The 19,849-nt window shown below is 32.2% G+C and overlaps 1 protein-coding gene and 1 non-coding gene across 2 annotated transcripts; one reads left to right on the top strand and one right to left on the bottom strand.

Moving 5' to 3' along the window:
* Positions 1 to 99, top strand: LOC115966147. Its single transcript, XR_004086336.1, has one exon. It is a non-coding gene; the product is annotated as a small nucleolar RNA Z103 (small nucleolar RNA).
* Positions 100 to 7,895: 7,796 nt separating this feature from the next.
* LOC115964327 (transcription factor MYB98-like) lies at positions 7,896 to 9,651 on the bottom strand. The gene is made up of 3 exons (XM_031083662.1): positions 9,476 to 9,651; positions 8,835 to 8,961; positions 7,896 to 8,664 (listed from the first exon to the last, which is right to left on the bottom strand). The coding sequence occupies exons 1-3, from the start codon at positions 9,649 to 9,651 to the stop codon at positions 7,948 to 7,950; spliced, it is 1,020 nt and encodes a 339-aa protein (XP_030939522.1). The 3' UTR covers positions 7,896 to 7,947.
* Positions 9,652 to 19,849: the final 10,198 nt, after the last annotated feature.

Genomic DNA, 19,849 nt, shown 5'->3' with positions numbered 1-19,849 from the left:
ATGGAAGTGATGATTATTTCCCCAAATGATCGAAGCTGAACAAACTGAGCGATTTTTGTTTCTCTCTTTTGAGAAACCAAGCCAATAGTTCTGATCCATCTCATTTTTTTTTAACTAATTTGATTTTTTGTTTCTTTTTTTTTTTAAGTTTATTTATATAATATAATTAAATCGTTTTGGCAAGCATTATTAATTTTAGTCATTTGCATCTGTGTAATTAAGCGTTTCGGAGGTCACAGTTGGTAGTTGCAAAAGGGTGTTGTCTCTTTGAATTATTGTATTCCTTATGTGATTGGCTACATTTATGAGATATTCTTAAACTGCCATGGACATTAGATTTGCTAGACTGCTTTTGTTTTTATAGTTAATAGTAATGTAGTTTTGTTTTGTATGTAAGTTTTTGTCATGTGTTGGGTGGGAATGGGTTTATTTGAATTGATATCTTAACATGATGATAATAAATTGTATCCATATATTTCAAATTCTAGTTAATCTGGAATTTTTTTTTCTTCGGATACATGCACTCCAATGAAACTCACACCTTTTTAATGAATATATGCACGAGTATTGAACATCACTCCAATTTTCTTCCTTACCTTTTAAGCATAATTACTTGTCTCTTGCGTAAGCTTAGGAAGGAAAAATTGGTGTGCAATTGAAAAATAATCCATTCAAAGTGGTGAGTTTCAGCTAATTTAGGAAGGTGATATTACAATATCTTTGCAAAAATGGAGAATGAATAGGAACAAAGAACAATATAGTTATAGTTGTTGGGCTGGAATTTTTGAGCATATCATGTCTTAATGAATAATATTTTAGACGTTGCATATGAAAACATACCTTCAGGCCTATATAAATTTAAGTGCGGCACCTATTTTAAACATTGCACCATGTGAGTTCTTGAAAAGGAGTAAAACTTGAAAGTGAAAATCACGTAATACCCTTCTTTTTCGAAATTTTCCATCTTCATGATGAATGCTCAACTTAATAGAAACATTTTTGGTTATAAGGAGTTTTGTATCAAAGCTGATCAAAATCCTAAAAGGAGGTCTTTGTTTATGTTAGGGTATCAAGAGAGCTTTTTCTCTGAGGAAGAGATTCAAGTATCCTCCACTTTGGGAATAGTCCACAACATGACCGTGCCCACCATTATCCATAAATGGCTTACACTTAGTAAATATCAAAATCAGTTGAGGTGCACCCATATGTGAAATTGTTATTCAATGAATCATAACACTGAGTTTGCACCCCAAAAATGGGATTTGATGAAGGCCCATTAGTTTGAAACTGATCAAGATGGTGAAAATCTTGCTAGAAACCCTTTGATGAAGGAGCTTCAAAGGAGAAATCATCTTTCATATAGGACTTCCAAGTAATTATCTGACAAAAGTACTGGTTGTGAAGCAAGATTTTCCCTAAACTTTGTGTCAAGCTCCATTAGAGAGAGACGGAGAGATGAGGACTAAAAGTGAGGCAAATGGCCTAGTGTTTTGGTTCTAATCTCCTTTGTGTTGCTTAATAGGTGAGCTTTAGATGTCGTTAATTGTAGTGGTCGTCGGTCGATCATGTCCTTTAAATCTAAATCATCCAATGGTGACCAAAATTTGCTTTGTTAAGACTTAATTTGGTATTTCTTAGCTTTTGATGGATACTTTAACAACAGTTACATATAGCATATGGTCAATGAAGGTCATGGTTTCGGATATGTGAGAATAGAATTGAGTACGGTACGTACTTGTTGGTTTAAATACTCTAATCTGACACATGGCATGAAGGCATTGGCTAGATTGATGGGCATTTTTGTCTTTCAGAATTTGTTTTATGGTTTCTTATTTTAAATAAAATGAAATTTACTCAACAAATTAATTCTGAGTGGAAGCAATGTTTTGCAACATGTAGTAAAATGGTTGAACATATTTATGACCATCTTGACCTTGTTTTTACTTAACGGTAAAAATTAATATGCAATTTGAAGAGGATTTTTTTTTTTTTTTTTTAGAATACTAAATATTTTTAACACACATACAGGAAGAGGGGAGAACGTTTTTTAAAGAAACTTACTGTAGTGTATATCCAAAATAGCCTATCTTTTAGATACATTTACTCACTCAATTTGAGGAGGATTTAACTCATTGTCTTTTACAATATGTTTAAGGGATTCTTATTAAATAAAAAGAAAATTTACTCCACAAATTAATTTTGAGTGAAGGCAACTTTTTTGCAGCATGTAGTCAAATGGTTGAACATATTTATGATGATCATGACCTTTGTTTTTACTTACTACATATGGGACTAGTTAATATCTAATGCTGTGGTCATCTTTCTCATGTTTTTACTTACTACATATGGGACAAGTTGAGGATTTAAAACCAGGATGCATTGGTTGTTTGAGAAATTGGGTCAATGGAAATTATGCAAATGTGTCCTAAGCAAAAATCTCATTTAATTACTTAAATTTGTAAAGAAAAAAACTTTAATAGTTTTAATATGAAAAAAAATTAAAAGCATAATTTGCAATTGATAAACCTTGTAGAAGATGAGGAAACTGTAAAATTGCTCTTTATGACTTTAAGTTTGTAAACATTGGTTATTACCACACAAATACTTATTAGTGTTTGTGATAATTTATTTCGATACAAAGAAATCATAAGTAAGAATTTTTATTATTCATTATTTAAGCTCACCTTTACTAAAATAAATAACTTTTATAATCATATCAATAAAATATAGTGAAGAAAAACGTCCTATATTCCTATAGCTATAGATAAATTTAGGATCTTGTTGCTTCAATTATTATTATTTCTTTGCACTTTTCGTTTGATTTTTTTTTCTCTTATATACTTTCTTTCACATAATTTATTTGATATGATCATATGACCATGCTGGTGTCATTACACTAATCAAGTTGACTGTTTTTGACAATTATATTCAAGAATAAAGGCATCCTAATAATCTGGACAGCTTAGAGAGAGCTAGCCAATTAGAAGTATCCATCTAGAATAATGCTAATACCATAACAAAACTTTTGTCACAATTTACCCACGTAGTAAGTTGTGAGTGATGGAATAAAAGTGGTGGATCTATATAAGTCTACAACTCTACCACTCATAACATCAATTACATGGGCAAGTTGTGGATTTTATTGTGGTATTGCCGTATTGGATTCATCCATTATTCCATTTATCTTTCGTTGTCTCACAAAAAAAAAAAAAAAAAAAAAAAAAAAAAAACAATAATGTATCTAATTCACTCTAAAAATATCCATTCAAACCACTTCAATTCAATTTAGTTCATTTGGTCCAATTAGATCCATTTCGATCCAATTTTGACCACTTTAGTCCATTCGGTCAACTTTGGTCCACGCCGGTCCATTCAGTCCACTTCAATCATTTGCTCTTTTTGGTCCATTTTGGTCCCTTAGGTACACTTTTGTCCATTCGGTCCTTTTGCTCCATTAGGTCCACTTTGGTCTCTCAGGTCCAGCCCATTGGGTCCTTTTGGTCCACTTTGGTCCAATTCAGACCATTTGGTTCAACTCAGTCCATTTTGTCTAGTTTAGTCTATTTTGTCCACTTTAGTCTATTGTTCCCAATCAGACACTTAGCTGTTTTAAGCATGGCTGAGTTAAGTTGAGTCTAGAACAATGTGATTGAATTAGTAAATGATATGAATTTTGTGTTGTTTCATCCTTATTAATAATAACAAAAAAAAGGTGCATAACATCTCCAATTTTATCTGTAAATTTTGAAGCAAAGTGCTAGTAAAAGTCATGTCAAAACTATTACTAAAATCTCAAAAATTAAGTTAACATAAATCATAACTAAACAAAATTAAAATAAAATAGTCTTTTAACATAAACACATAATGCGGGACTCAAGTTCTTGATAATTTGGAGAATATATTAATTTTTTCTCTAAAGTTTATACGAAATTCATATAACATGCACGCTAGATTCTTTATTAATTGTTAAAAATAAGTTTGACACTTCAGTTAAAAATTATCTAGAAATAAATAGAAAGTTTGAATGTATAATGTTTTGAATAAACTTCATAAAAATTACGGATGACAAACTAAATTAGTGTAAATTTTAGGAATTATGAAGTAAGAACGTTTCACAAATGGTTAGGCCCAAGCAGAATACAATAGAAAAGATCAACCATATATGGTGGTTTGGGATATTGCAAGATCCTAGGAGCTAATGTAGCACTCCTCTGTAGTTGAGTTCAGTAGTTGTTACTGAGTGCTTGGGCTTAGGAAAATCTAGGCCTTATTTGGTACACCCACTCAAAAACATGTTTTTAGTTTTCAAACAATATTAAATGTATTTCTATACACTTTTCATTCACACGTATTTCCACACATGTTTTCAAATATATGTTTTCAGTTTTTAAGTGCATGTACCAAACACCCCCCCCCCCCCCAAATGTCTTAGCTCATGAATAGAAACTAAGTTTAGGACAAGTATATGTTGTTGTTAAAGGTGCCTATAAATTGAGTTATAAGACTCTTGACAATCATCTTTAGCCTTGTATTTCTATGTGTCCTTGACCATCCTCTCAATCTCTTGATTGGGTAGTGATCTTCCTTTTCATACCACAGGTCTTCTCTTTAGTGGAAACATTTAGTATTCCATTACATCAATGGCAACCTGAATGTCTCTACTGAGGAGAAGATCACTGGTGTATATGAATGAGTTACTCACCCTTGTATTAGACTTTCTTTTTGAGAGAAAAAGGAAATTAATCTTTGTTTGGTATTAGAGGAAATGGATGGCTTCCTTTTGTCCATGAAAGATTTTTACTATTGCTAGTGACTTGGGATAGAGTGTGAGAAGTGGGTGTTGGAGTTGATGACAAACTCATGTATTGCAAATTATGCCATGCCATGCTTATCAGATGCTATAGCTCTAATATTAGCAAGGGTAGAGACAAGTCAAGTGGTATTTACTTTTGTGTTTATTTATGAGCAACTCTTTGTTTTGTTGTGTTTTCTTTTTCTTTTTCTTTTTTTTTGAGAATTGTCGTGTTTTCTATTTAATGTTTATCTAAACTGATAAAAAAAATTTCCCCACTGTTTAGCCTGTTACATTTACTCTTCCAGTTCCTAGAATGTAGATGCTTTCTTCTCTTCCCCAGTTTGAAAATAGCAAAACATTGAAGTAATAATGGCTGATATGAGTAGCAATAGCTTGGTAACTTTTTATTACTTTTTGTGGTGTCTGTTGATGGCATTAGAATAATTTTGTAATTTAGTAATGTTTATTTGGGAAAGCCAAAGGGGTCCCAAAAGTTTGATAAAATTGTGCAGTCAATAGTCATTGGACTTGGTAGTGGACTAGATTTCTTGCAAAGAGAGCATGATCGAATAACAACTGTGCATAATCTACAATATCAAGATTACAAAAACTAATTAAAGTTCTTTTTTGGATGGAATCACACCCTAATTATCTCAAAGAGTTGTGTTGTACTGAGTGTTGGTGTGGGTGTGTGTTCCAAACACTTTTATTTTTATATATTTTCTAGCCGTTGGAAATTTATGAGTAAAATAGCCGTTGGACAATTATGAGAAAAATAGCCATTAGACAATAATTGATAATATAGCTATGGGGCTTTTAAGGGTTATTAGTAACCAATAACTATAGACTATTATCTTCATAAGCAGCCTATATAATACTCATCATAACACACTTTTTAAAGGGGTCTTTTTTACTACTCTATATTTTAGAAATACATAAGTTACTATCTTTCTCTCCCACATATTTTTTCTACAAGAATATTTGTTATAAGGAAAGGCAATAGAGAGTTGTTCTTAAACCTTTTGTGAGTGGAAGTGCGTACATCACAAAGGTCGATGCTATAGTCTAATCCTGGGGGATTGTTTGGCCAAGAGAACCAATCGCACTAAGTTTTACTTTGGGTGACACGAATCAACTTTCAAGGACAACGCTTTCGCAGCGTGATTCTATAGCATTGTGAGATTGTTCTAAACTCCTTTTTTATTTTATATTCTTGCTAATTATTTGGGATATTATTTTTTGTATCAAAACTTGTTTATTCACTCAAATATTTCCAACACTGAGATCTGTCTAACTTACTTGGAAGGGATAAACATTAAACACTTGTAAAGATTAACTTTTTAATTTTAATTTTACATTTTGGATGATGAGCCTTAAGATTGTATATTTAACCCTTGATATAGTTTAGCAAAAATTAAAGAATTCCATGATTTGATGATGCTGATAGTTTTTGGATTTTTTTAGGTATCGTCAATAACTCCTGAATGAATGCCTCCTCAACTGTCCAAGAGAGGGGAAAAAAATTGTGGAGGTGGCTCTTACAACAAAACATCAGATTTCACTTACAGTTGGAAATAGAAGGATTTAATTATATAGACAAGGTTTTTGGCCCTGCATTCCAATTAGATTTCATCATTGCTCCAAAGCCTAAGTGATACTAGTTGGATTACAAAACTCTTAATTAGTTAAGGTCTAATTAAGTATGTAAATGAGTTTATAAAAATAAAAAAAAGTACATAAATGGGTTCAAGTTATTTTAACCAATAAATATGTTTGAATAATCTATGGGTGATTAAATCCTACCTACATAAAATATAAATCAATTGATATCTTAACATGATGATAATAAATTGTATCTATATATTTCAAATTCTAATTAATCTGGATTTTTTTTTTCTTTGGATACATGCACTCCAATGAAACTCACACCTACATGCACGAGTATTGAACATCAATCCAATTTTCTTCCTTACATTTTAAGCATAATTACTTGTCTCTTGTGTAAGCTTAAGAAGGAAATATTGGTGTGCAGTTGAAAAATAATCCATTCAAAGTTGTGAGTTTCAGCTAATTTAGGAAGGTGATATTACAATATCTTTGCAAATATGGAGAATTAATAGGAACAAAGAACAATATAGTTATAGTTGTTGGGCTGGAATTTTTGAGCATATATTGTCTTAATGAATAATATTTTACAACTTAGACGTTGCATATGAAAACATACCTTCAAGCCTATATAAATTTAAGTGCAGCACCTATTTTTAACATTGCACCTGGTGAGTTCTAGAAAAGGAGTTAAACAAGAAAGTGAAAATCATGGAATACCCTTCTTTTTTGAAAATTTTCATCTTCATAATGAATGCTCAATTTATTAGAAACATTTTTGGTTATAAGGAGTTTTGTATCAAAGCTGATCAAAATCCTAAAAGAAGGTCTTCGTTTATGTGATAGGTGCTGTATGGGTGTAGGTTCTATGGTGTGTACGAATGTTGATGTGTGTGTAGTGCAAGTGCTGAAGAGGTGCAGGGCTGAAGCTGTGCGCATGCTAAGGCTATGCTGTGCTGAGCTGGAGGCAATTAAAGGCAGAGCTGAGTTGGAGTTAGGTAGTTATGGCTGAGCTGAGTTGGAGTTAGTTAGGTAGTTATTGTGATTAGTTGTTATGCAGTAGTTAGTGGATGAATCAGATTGTATAAATAGATTAGGGAATGAATTGTAAGGACCATATGTGAAATGTATAAACTTATTCTTCTTTTCCTTTGTTTCTTCCTTATCTCTTTTTCTTCTTCTTCGTTTAGCACTAGATCTGTTCTTTAAGTCTTGGACGCCTAGTTTCGCTCGAAGAAACTAGCAAAGTGTTCTTGATTTTAATCATATTAGCAGGATCTTATCATTATGTTAAGAGTATCAAGAGAGCTTTTTCTAACTTGATCTCTCCTAAGCAACAGGTAACCAATCATGTCTTTGTTGTTCGTTGTTATTAAAAATAATATTGAATTCTTCTAGTAAAAATGTTAGTTTTTTTGCTTTAAATTTGGTTTAATGTTGTTTCTTTTTCGTCTACTGAATATTGTGTTTTCTTGAATGTGGCAGGAAGTCTCTTCCTCTCTAAATTTGCTTAAAACCCCCTTAATATGAAGGCCAAAATAGTAAATTTATTTTTGTAATTGAAGTATATTGCATATACTGGCTTCTAGGGGCTTAACACATTTGGCTTCATTAAATTGAGACATCATCTCCACCAAATCCAGCTCCTTCTTCACACCACAATCTACCACTGGAGTCATATCAACTGGAATATCCATGTCAAAATCATTCTCATCCACAACTACTGGAGCACAATGCAGCATATTCTCATCAACCACAGGACCACAAGGCATTTGATCATCAAAATTGTTCTCATCCATAATAGGAGCATTATTAGGTATGTCATCAAGAAGAGCATCGATACTACAGCTCTCCTGAAACATGTTTTCGTCAAAACAAAAGTTCGGAACCTCATTGAAATCATAGATTGGAAACAACCGAGCATTAGGACAAAACCGATCAGTGTACTGTGGCAGCTGAGTTGGAGTTTTAATGGTGGTGTTATTGGCTGTGGCATTACTAGAAGAAGTTTTTCTTCTGTTTTGCACCATGTTTGATGGGTCCAAGGTCAAGCCCTTGATGTATTCTTGTAGAAGAGAGCCTCTAGGGTACTTTGAACGACATTTTCGTTTCGAGTATTGCCTTCTTTTGGTTGCATTCCAATGGTTCTTGATGGAGTTTTCAGTTCTCCCTGGCAACCTCTTTGCAATCTCTGCCCATTTATTTCCAATCTCTGCATGGGCCTGAATTAGTACCTTATCTTCCTCTTCACTCCATGTATCCTTCTGCAAAGTAACGAAAGAATATGAGCAAAAATAGAAGGCATTTTCATGCATTGGTTTCTAGTGTTAAAAAATGCATATTTGTATCTCCATTTTAATCAGTGAATTCCATAAAAACATGTAGGGGTAAAGATAGAATAATATAGAATCAATGAAGAAGAAATTAATAAAACCTTGATGTCTGGTCTAAGATGGTTATGCCATCTCTCTCGGCATTGCTTTCCTATCCTCCCAGGCAACATTTGAGCAATATAAGACCATTTTCTCACTCCATATTGCTTAACCAGTTGAATCAAATGCCTGTGTTTACATGCATCAATACATGATAAAGACAACCAAACGTGGGGAATAACAAAAGAGCAATACTAGAGAAACACAAAATTTGACAACTTTTTTCACTACTTGTTAATATGATAAGTTGTGATTGAAGTAATATCAGTTTCACATAAGTTTATCACCGATATCACTTTTATTATACATAAATCATAATAAATCAAGTCAATAGTTGTAAAAACATGAAAAATTTTGTGAAAATTTTTGTGTTGCTAGATTTATAGATAACAAAAATACATAATTGATAGGATCTTGATTGTCTCACACCTTTAACATTCATACTCCATACATATTGAATAATCATTTACGAAGTATATATGGACATCAAGTATCCACATAAAATTCATATTTTTCAAACTAATGTCCAATGGGTATGGAGTGTGAATATTGAAAGTGTAAGACAATAATTTATCCAAATAATGTAAAAATTATCCATATATATATATATATATATATTATTGAGGAATGAAATCTTTTGTACCTGTCTTCTTCAACTGTCCATTGACCCTTAACAACATTAGATTTCTTACGACCTTTTTGGGGTTTTTTAGTTATTGGCAATGCTCTATTCTTGTTCATGCCAATTTTTTTGTAGTACCCATTTTCGGCTGATATGCATGAGACTTCATCTGGTACAACAAAATTCAGAGGTTTCATTATGTCCAGACAAGTAGTAAAGACCATTTGACTCCGATCTGATCCCATAATATCAATGGGATTTCTCTGAGGGAGATTCAAGTATCCTCCACTTTGGAAATTTGGTATTTCTTAGCTTTTGATGGATACTTTAACAACCGCAATTAAGAATTTAATAAATATGTAATAAGTATATTAAATATAATTAAGCAGTTACATATAGCATATGGTCAATCAAGGTCATGGTTTCAGATATGTGAGAATAGAATTGAGTACGGTACTTGTTGGTATAAATACTCTAATCGTACACATGTGGCATAAAGGCATTGGCTAGATTGATGGGCATTTTTGTCTTTCAGAATTTGTTTTATGGTTTCTTATTTTAAATTAAATGAAATTTACTCCACAAATTAATTCTGAGTGGAAGCAATGTTTTCAACATTTAGTAAAATGGTTGAACATGTTTATGACCATCTTGACCTTGTTTTTACTTATTATATGCGGGAAAAATTAATATGAAATTTGATGAGGATTTAACTCGTTCTCTTTTAGAATATGTTTAAGGGCTTCTTATTAAATAAAAAGAAAATTTACTCCACAAATTAATTTTGAGTGAAGGCAATTTTTTTGCAACATGTAGTCAAATAGTTGAACATATTTATAATCATCTTACCTTTGTTTTTAATTACCACATATGGGACAAGTTAATATCCAATGCTGAGGATTTAATATCGGGATGCATTTGTTGTTTGAGAAATTGGGTCAATGGAAATTATGCAAATGTGTCCTAAGCAAAAATCTCATTTAAATACTTTAATTTGGGAAAAAAAAAACCTTAATTGTTTTAATATAGCTATTTATAAAAAAAATTTACAAAGCATAGTTTTCAATTGATAAACCTTGTAGAAGATGGGGAAACTGTAAAATGCCCTTTATGACTTTAAGTTTATAAACATTGGTTTGTTCCATATTACCATACAAATACTGTGCTTGTGATAATTTATTCTGATACAAAGAAATCATATGTTATAATTTTTTATTATTATTTAAGCTCACCTCTGCTAAAATAAATAATTTTTATAATTATATCAATACAATATAGTGAAGAAAAACGTCCTATATTCCTATAGCCATAAGCAACTTTAGGCTCTTGCTGCTTCAACTATTATCATTTCTTTGCACTTTGAATTTTTTTTTTTTTCCTTATTTTTCTCCATACACTTTCTTTCACATAATTTATTTGACATGATATGATCATATGACCATGTTGGTGTCATTACACTGATCAAGTTGACTGTTATAATAATTTTGACTAGCTTAGAGAGACCTAGCCAATTAGAAGTATCCATCTAAAATAATGCTAACACCATAACAAAATTTATAATTTTTATCACAATTTGCCCACCTGGCAAGTTGTAAATGGTGAAATAAAAGTGGTGGGTTTATGTGGGTTCACAACTTTATCACTCACAATATCGCCATATGGGCAAGTTGTTGGTTTTGTTGTGATACTAGATTCATCCATTATTCCATTTATCTTTTGCTCTCTCGTAAAAAATAAAAATAAAAACAATAATGTATCTAACTCACTCTAAAAATATCCAATATTTATGCATTAAAAGTGATAATTTGTCGTAACTGAAGTTGAATTCTGTACTTAAAAATCAACCCCTCTCTCTTGACGACAAATTTAACTAGTCATTAAGGATAAATTTCAACGGTAAATTTAGTGGTGGAGAATGAAACACAATGGAAACATGACTCATCTCATTTAATTAACCAACATTATTTACTAAGAGATGTTACAATGAAAACGCTATGCAATTAATGAACCTCTAATTGTGCATCAAAAGTTCTTTATTACAAATATCCTTTAGTTTAATTACTATCCCTATAAATGAAGATATAAAAGTTTAGGATTTCACCACTGTACACCGTTGGTGCGATGGTTACTCCACAAGTATAAGTGTTTATGGGACGTGGAAAGTAAAAATGTTGAAGTTCAAGTCTCCAGGAGGGAGTTTCACACACACATATACACTTAATAAGACTTCAAATGACAATTCATCATTCATATAATAGTAGTAATCAGATAAAAATATTGGTTGTGAGGCAAGATTTTCCCTAAACTTTGTGCCAAGCTCCATTAGAGTGAGTAATGAGCGGAGCCCCCCCCAAAAAAAAAACCCTTGATCATTATAGCTAATACTTATTAAATATTCCTGTTTACTTTTTGTTTTTGGGTTTATTAAATACTACTCTGTTTCTTTGGTCCTGAACCTCGACCTTCCAAAAAATACCCTTAATTATTATGAGATAGGTTTAAGTTATACCTGATGTAACTCTACAAAAATTACACATTTTTTAAACCGTAGATTTCTAAGAAATCTAATGGTTAGAAAATCACTATAATTAATGTCATCTTTAAAATTAATTGCTTTTTATATTAGCTAACCTAATTTTTTTTTTTTTTTTTGATACATGATAGGATTTCTACTCTAACTTAATCTAAGTGTATATGTGTGTGAAGCTCCCACCTAGAGATTTGAACCCCGACTCTTGCCTCCCACACCCCACACCCCACACCCCACAAGTACTTATACTTGTAGAGTAACCATCGCACCAAGGGTAGGCGGTGGTACTAACCTAATTAATTTGAGAGAATATAATATTATTTTCTTTTTAACTTTCTTTCTCTCTCCTAATCATTTCATCACTAACCTTACACAAAAGCATATTCTCAACGTTCTTGGGCATGGAGTTATGCACCATACTGAAATGGTTGTCTAAACTCAGCCAATTAATTCTTCGTCCAGGCTTGCTTGCTGTACAACTGAGATGCCCAATCATTGGCGTGAAGAAGTTGTTTAGAAGAAAGCACACTTTGGGGTGAGTTGGCTTTTATTTTTTATGGACACAATCCTTGTTTCCCGAGAGTATGAGATTTAACTAAATTTATATTATCAATCTGCCTGGTTGTCGTTAGAAATTTGTGGAGAATGTTAATCAGAAATGCCATAGACGTCACACTGGTGGTGCTTAGCTGTAGTTCTGACCATTGCATTGTTGCAGGATTTTCTGTAATTTAAGCCTAGCATTGGAGCTATTAGTGATGTAGCCCTAGGTAATTGTGAATGATAAAGGTTTGATTTTTTTTTTTTGCAATTGATGTGATGATGTCGTTCAATATATAAATTTGGTGAAAAATCCTCAGTGCCCTTGCTCTCAAGTGGATTTAGCGATGTGACATTCAAAAGCTATAAAGGGTATGTTGAGAAAGATTCCCAGCAAAAGTATTTGTTGATTTTGATAAATCAAGAGAGCAACTATACAAAGGTTTTGTTTGAATAAGCAGACTTGGTCATTACACAATACCTGATCAATGGCTTCTTTAACAATTGGAAAGTCTAGCACAATTAGGGGTGTGCAACCAACTCGTCAAAATCGACCCGACCCAACTCACTGGGTTGGGTTAGCTTTTAGGGCTTGGTGAGTTGGGTTAGGTTACAAAATTTTTTATGATAGTAGGTTAGGTTGGGTTTGAGTCATAAAATTTGAAATCTGTCAAACTCAACCCGATCCATCCATATATTTAATATATATATTTAAAATATATTATAAAATTAATAATTTTTTTAAATAACTTGCTTTTCATATCCCATATAAAAACCAATTAGTTCACACAAATTCTAGAAAATTACTATTGTTGTTTAGTCATTAGTATTTTTTGCCTTTAAGGAATCACATTGATATTAATCTTTGGGTTTTTTTAATATATTTATATTTATATTTTTCTCTACTCAATTTATTAATAATAATAATAATAATAATTGCCCAACCCATGGGTCAACCCGACCCATGTGGGTTGAGTTGGACTTATGTGATGAGTTGGGTGGGTTGTGTTGAATTTTTTTTGACCCACTATAGTGGGCTGGGTCAAAAAATCCCCTTAACCCGACCCAACCCGACCAAGCACAATTGCCTCCATGCCCAAGAAAGTTGAGAATATGCTTTTGTGTAAGGTTAGGGATGAGTTGATTAGGAGAGAGAAAGAAAGTTAAAAAGAAAATAATATAATATTATCTCAAATTAATTAGGTTAGCTAATATGGAAAACAATTAATTTTAAAGATGACATTGATTATAATGATTTTATAACCATTAGATTTCTTAGAAATCTACGGTTTAAAAAATGTGTAACTTTTGTAGAGTTACATCATATGTAACTTGAACCCATTTCAATTATTATAATTAATACTTATTAAATATCCATGCCTACTTTTTGTTTTTAGGTTTATTAAATGCCACTCTGTTTCTTTGGTCTTGAAATAGAGCACAACTTCTAAATGAACCATTGAAAAACCTTAAGTCCTCCACTAGTATGCCTTGCACTGAATTTTTTAATTTGTCCCTACCGTATTATAATATGAACAAATCAGTGGCTATTATAATATGAACAAATTAGTGGCTGAGATTAACTTATGCAAAGAAAGCTCTTAGAGAATTCCAGAGAGAAAGATTCCATGAGAAATTATAGAAATTTCTAGAGAGAGAGAGAGGTGGTGTTTGACCATGGGTCCCATAATCATCAAATATTTACAAAAATACTTGATATCTCAATTTTAAGAATTTGGAAACTTCTAGAATTTGTTTTCTATTCTCATCACTCTAACTCAAATTTTTTGAGTTGAGTTACAAAAACTCAACTCAAAAACTAAACCAAACAACATGCTTTGAGTTGGTCTCAAAATTTTTGAGTTTTGAGATATGAAAACTAAGTTATATGACCCAAAACTCATTAAACCAAACAACCTCTAAGCAACTGAGTTGGAGGTTAGAGCCGTCACATGCAACCAATAGCAAAGCTACCTCCCTTAACTTCAAGTCCTAACTTCGTCCCTGTTCTTTTAGTGTGAAAACAAAAACTTTGTGTACAAACCTTGCTTTATTTCATGAAAATGGTATGTAAGTTTTCTTCAATGCATTTTTTTTATCCATGTACTACGGTTTTGTTTATGCATTTTTTATTTTTTTTTGGAGAATCTGTTATGATTGCTAAATCCACTGATCACTACAAATTTAAAAATTGTCTTAGAATTTGGCCTATTTATTAAAAAATTAATAATTATTGGGCTTTGGTTGTAATTGAGAATATATGCTATAATTAAGAAGTTTAAACTTAAGATGATAGAATCGGTGATCCTTCAACTGTGTTATTTTGATGTTTTAATTGTTTTCTTTTAAAATCTCTGTATTTTTTTTTTTTCAAATTATGTCTTAGATTTTGGCCTGTTTATTAAAAAAATTAATAATTATTATTAGGCTTCAGTTGTAATTGAGAACACATGCTATAATTAAAAAAAAATTTAAACTTATAGATGATAGAATTGGTGTCCTTTCAACTGTACTTCTTTTTTCCTTTTAATATTTTTATTTATTATGTTATTTTGGTTTTTTAACTGTTTTCTTTTCACATCTCCATGTTCTGTATTTTTTTTTTTCTTTTAATGAATATATTTCCTCTTTACAAAATAAAAAACAAACTAACTTCTATAGGTTTTTTTTTTTTTTTTTTTTTTTTGAGAAAGAACTAACCTCCATAGTTTGGTTTTCCTTTTTATTATTATAAAGTAACCGGTTATTATATACTTGGAACCAAATTGAAATTAATTTCATAATATATGCATTAATTCTATTGTGATTAAAAAAAATTAAAATAACAAATACAACAACCATGTCTTCGTTTCAATGTACAAAAAAAAATATAAATTTAACTCATATTTTTCATTTTTATAAATGCTAGTGACTAATTTAGTCGCATAAATGCCAAAGTATCACAATTTGGTTTTAGTTGAGTCCGGGTGAGAGAAGAAGTTAAAACTTGCATGCAATCATGCACAAGTCCTTAGTGATCATTGTTATGCACAAGTCCTTAGTGATCATTGTTTTGTAAAATAAATAATTACCTCATTATGCTTGAATTTATTGATATGTATAACACTTACATTCTTTAATTAGCTTAGTCAATATTATCAATTCTCTTTTGGTTGTTATGCTATCTTCATTTTTTTTTTTTTTGGGAGAAAAATCCCCTCAGGGGTAGTGATCATATTATTGCATTCTTAGCAAATCGAGTCGGCACACATCAAGAATGTCTGGTGGAATAGACTCCATCCAAACCAGAAAAGGAAACCTAATAGCCTGTCGCGCAAGCTTATGTGCCACATAGTTCCCTTCTCTATTAATATGCTGAATTGAAATGTAAGAAAAGCTAGAAAATAAAAATTTGGTATCCAATAGTATGTGTCCCAAAGCCAAGTGATCCATGTGACCTCCATTAATAGAGGAAATAGTGCTTGTAGAATCTCCTTCCACAATCACCCTATCAAAATCGAGTTCCTTAGCAAAAACCAAAGCCCGGAGAGCCGCTACCACTTCCACCATCTCCATTGAAGTAGGTAGTGGAATTTGCTATGAGAGAGCAACCATAACTAATTCTTGTTCATTCCGGATTATGATGCCGATGCCAGCTAGTTCATCCTGTGAGAAAACTGCTTCGTCAAAGTTTGCTTTTACACATGTTGCAGGGGGTGGCCTCCAACGCACAGCACGAGCTGTCCTCGGGATCGTAGCATGCATAGGATGCAGTTGATGAAACTCCTGAGGAGCATCATAGGCCGAGGAAGGTATCTGCCCCAATGGAATTACTGCTTCGCCCACACGAACTTTATTGCGCCGCATCCAAATTGTAGAGACCATCATGGCAAAAAGATCAAAGGATTTTTTTTCAAGTGAGGCACTGTCAATAATTTCGAGGAAGGAGACGTTGTGTACCATGGCTGCCTGCAGTTGATTAAAGTGGACTTTCCATGCATCGTTCAGTTTCGGGCAAGACCAGAGCGCATGCATGGTATCCTCTCGATGAAGCTTGCATTCCTGACATAAAGAATCTTCCTATATTATCTCTTTTCTATATATTTAAGAGGATTTAAAAAGTTAATTACATGATTTCTCAATTCTTTAAATCACTCCTAATATTTTCCTAACATTACTTTAAACAAATACTAGCCTCATTGCACACGCGAAGCATCTGTGCTGAGGTTTTTTTCGTTTTGTGGTTTATTATCATAATTTTTAACTCATTTCAATTAAAGGTTTACATGTTTTTTCACAAAAGTTACCCATTTAGAACTATTAATATGTCTAGAAGTATCATAAGGCTAACTACAAAAAATGAACAAATTCACACAAGAACATATGATTTTAATACTATTTCGGTTTACATTTTTTGTAGCTAGCCTTATGACACTTTTCATCGTATTAATAGTTTTAAATGTGCAATTTTTGTGGAAAAACATGTAAACATCAAATTGAAATAAGTAAAAAATTATGACAATAAAGTGAATAAACCAAAAATTCTGACAGTAGTTAGTGTATGTTTAAATATATACATATATATATATATATTATTTTTTTTAGAATAAAATAGTTAGTATTTTGATTGTGTGCATATTTTTGTCGCTTGGCTCCACCACTATTGAAGGGTGTGATTAGAAGTGTTCGCAGTGTGGTGCGGTACAGTTTTAGGTCATTTTTAGCACCATACTTTACAGTGTGGTTTAGCTAAAACCATAACTGCACTGCACCTTATTTTTGTAGTCACATGTGCGATGTGGTGTATAAGATATGGTTTGAACGACTTGAAGTTGATATATTTTCCAAATTTTGGGCTTTTCCTACCCGGCCCAAAACTAATTTTTCTCTTTGTTTTGGGCAAAGTTTTAAATTATTGAGCTAGTTTTTCTCCTTTAGTTTTTTATTTTTTAGTTTTTATTTTTGTTTAGCTTTTTTTAAAATAAATTTCCTTCTTTAGCTATTTTTTTGGTCCTTCTCTGCACTTTTGGTTCTTTTATTCATTTTTTTCTTATTTGTTATTTTTTTATCTATTAAGGGCATGAAAGTAAATTTATACAAGCTATTTTTACTATCCATCAATTTTTCTACTCTCAAACCAACACCATGAAAAAAGACTAAAATTTTTTTATCCCCTCTCAATTTCCTCTCTTCCTACTTTTTCACCCTCTAACCAAACAAACCCTTACACGAATGTCCAAAATAACGTTGCTCAGTGGCTAGTGCACTGGGAGGCTACCGTGGTGGTGTGGTGGACAGCTTTTTGATTTTTTTTTTTTTGAGAATAAAATCTGAGCCATAGATTTTTCATTTTTTAATCATGACCGTTTAAACAGGAGTATAAAAACAAAAGCAGTTTTCACTTGCTTCACATCTATCCATTTCTTTCTGTTATCTCAAAAAACTTCTCTCTCTATTTTTGGGTTGTTTGTGTTGGGTGAAGTCACTATCGAAGTTTTTTCAAAAACATCAGAATTCGCTTTGATATAGTAAAAGGTACGGATCAAAACTCAAAACCCAAATTTCATGCAATCTCTGAATTAGTTCTTTTTGATTTTGTTATCCCAATTTTTTTTAAGTATTGCGAATGCAAATGTTTTTATTTCAGTTGATTCTCTCTCTGGGTTTCGTGGGTCAGTGGTGGTATGGCTGTGTTGGTGGTGATTTGTGTGGTGGTTTTTGGGTAATTTGGGTTTTTGGCAGTGGGAGTGGGTGGTTGTGTTTGTGTATTAATCGGTTTGTGTGGTGTTGTTTTTTTGGCAGGAACCTTTTTTATTTTTTATTTAAGGAAAATTATTGATACCGTTGAAGTACCATAAATGTATTAATCTTTCACAGTAATTTCCCTTTTCTTACTTGGTCTTTGCAAAATTTCCTTTTTAGGAAAACAACTCACTTTTTCCTTTTTCTATTTTAGACGGTAGCGTCATATTATCTATTGTTTTTTTTTTTTTTTTTTTTTGGGTTAAAATATTATCTATTGTTTACTCTACTTTTTTTAAACAATCATTTTATTATTATTATTATTTCACCACTCAGGTTACTCTCACTGATCCTCTCACTCCTCTCCTCTCAAATCTCTCTCTCAGCCGCCGTTTCTGCTCTTCGACGGCGCCGCCGCCGCTGCTTCTTCTTCTCTTATCCCAAACCAAAACCACATCATCATCATCTTTTTCTTCTATAAACTACCCAGCAATACCCAAATCTTCTTCTTCTTCTTCTTCTTCTTCTTCTTCTTCTATAAGACAAAGTGAACCTGTCAAGTTATTGTCCTGCAAATACAGTGTGTACAGTCGCTGGAGGTTGGGATCTGACCGGAGATCTGGTTTCCGGGCAGGACGACGTTTTTTAAGCGGTGGAGACTGGAGATTGAGGCAGGTAAGTTTCCGGAGAAGTTGTTGTTGTTGAGGAAGAGAGATTTGAGGTTGAGGAGGCTGGTGAGGTCTGGGATTTGGCTGGAGAGAGAGTTTGCTTTGAGGTTGAGGACTCTGAAGAGGGAAAGAGAAAATTGAGGAAGGTCAGTAATGAAGTGAGAAAAAAAAAATTGATTTGCAAATGAACAATGTAATTGTGGATATTTGCAAATGAACAATGTTTTTATTTTAATTGAAAGAAAGTTGTTTCTCAAAAAAAAAAAAAAAAAATTGAAAGAAAGTTTATTTCAGTCGATTCTCTCTCTATTCAATAGGTTGAGGAGACACGCTCTAAAAAATTTCTTTTATCTATCTATTTTAATTTAGATGACCACAATTTATTCCTATATCATGTTTGTCATCTAACTTAAAATAGATAGATAAAAGAAATTGCTGGTAACGGTTCCGAGGTATGACGGTGGCGGAAGGCAGAGCAGGCAGTGGCAGGCCATCAAAATTCTCTCACTGCATTACGGACTCTCTGTCTTTCTCCGTCTGTCAATCTCAGTCTTTCCTGTTAAGACGTTGAGACAGGTGGTATTTCCTCAATCTTAACATCTCTTTGAAAAATTATAGACATTATCAACTTTTTTGATTTATCCAGCATTAACAAACGAAGAAGAGGACAGTATAAATCTGACCTTTCAAGTTGTTCAATATTTTAAGGATGTGCATCTTATAGGTTCCATACTTGATAAGCTTTAGTTGTTCCTACTTGATTGGAGCTTCCTCAAGGAAGCATATAACAATAAAATTAGGGTCTTTCAATCTAAATGTTTCCTCAATATGTCGAGAAAATAAATCCCTGTGATCTAAACATCCCAACAATAATGTCATTCAATGTCCATCACAGAATATGTTGAATTGGACCATCTATGTTCTTACAGTATGATA

This window comes from Quercus lobata, chromosome 10 (assembly GCF_001633185.2).
Source record: "Quercus lobata isolate SW786 chromosome 10, ValleyOak3.0 Primary Assembly, whole genome shotgun sequence".
Lineage (NCBI taxonomy): Eukaryota > Viridiplantae > Streptophyta > Magnoliopsida > Fagales > Fagaceae > Quercus > Quercus lobata.
This window is presented reverse-complemented; position numbering and strand designations above follow the sequence as displayed.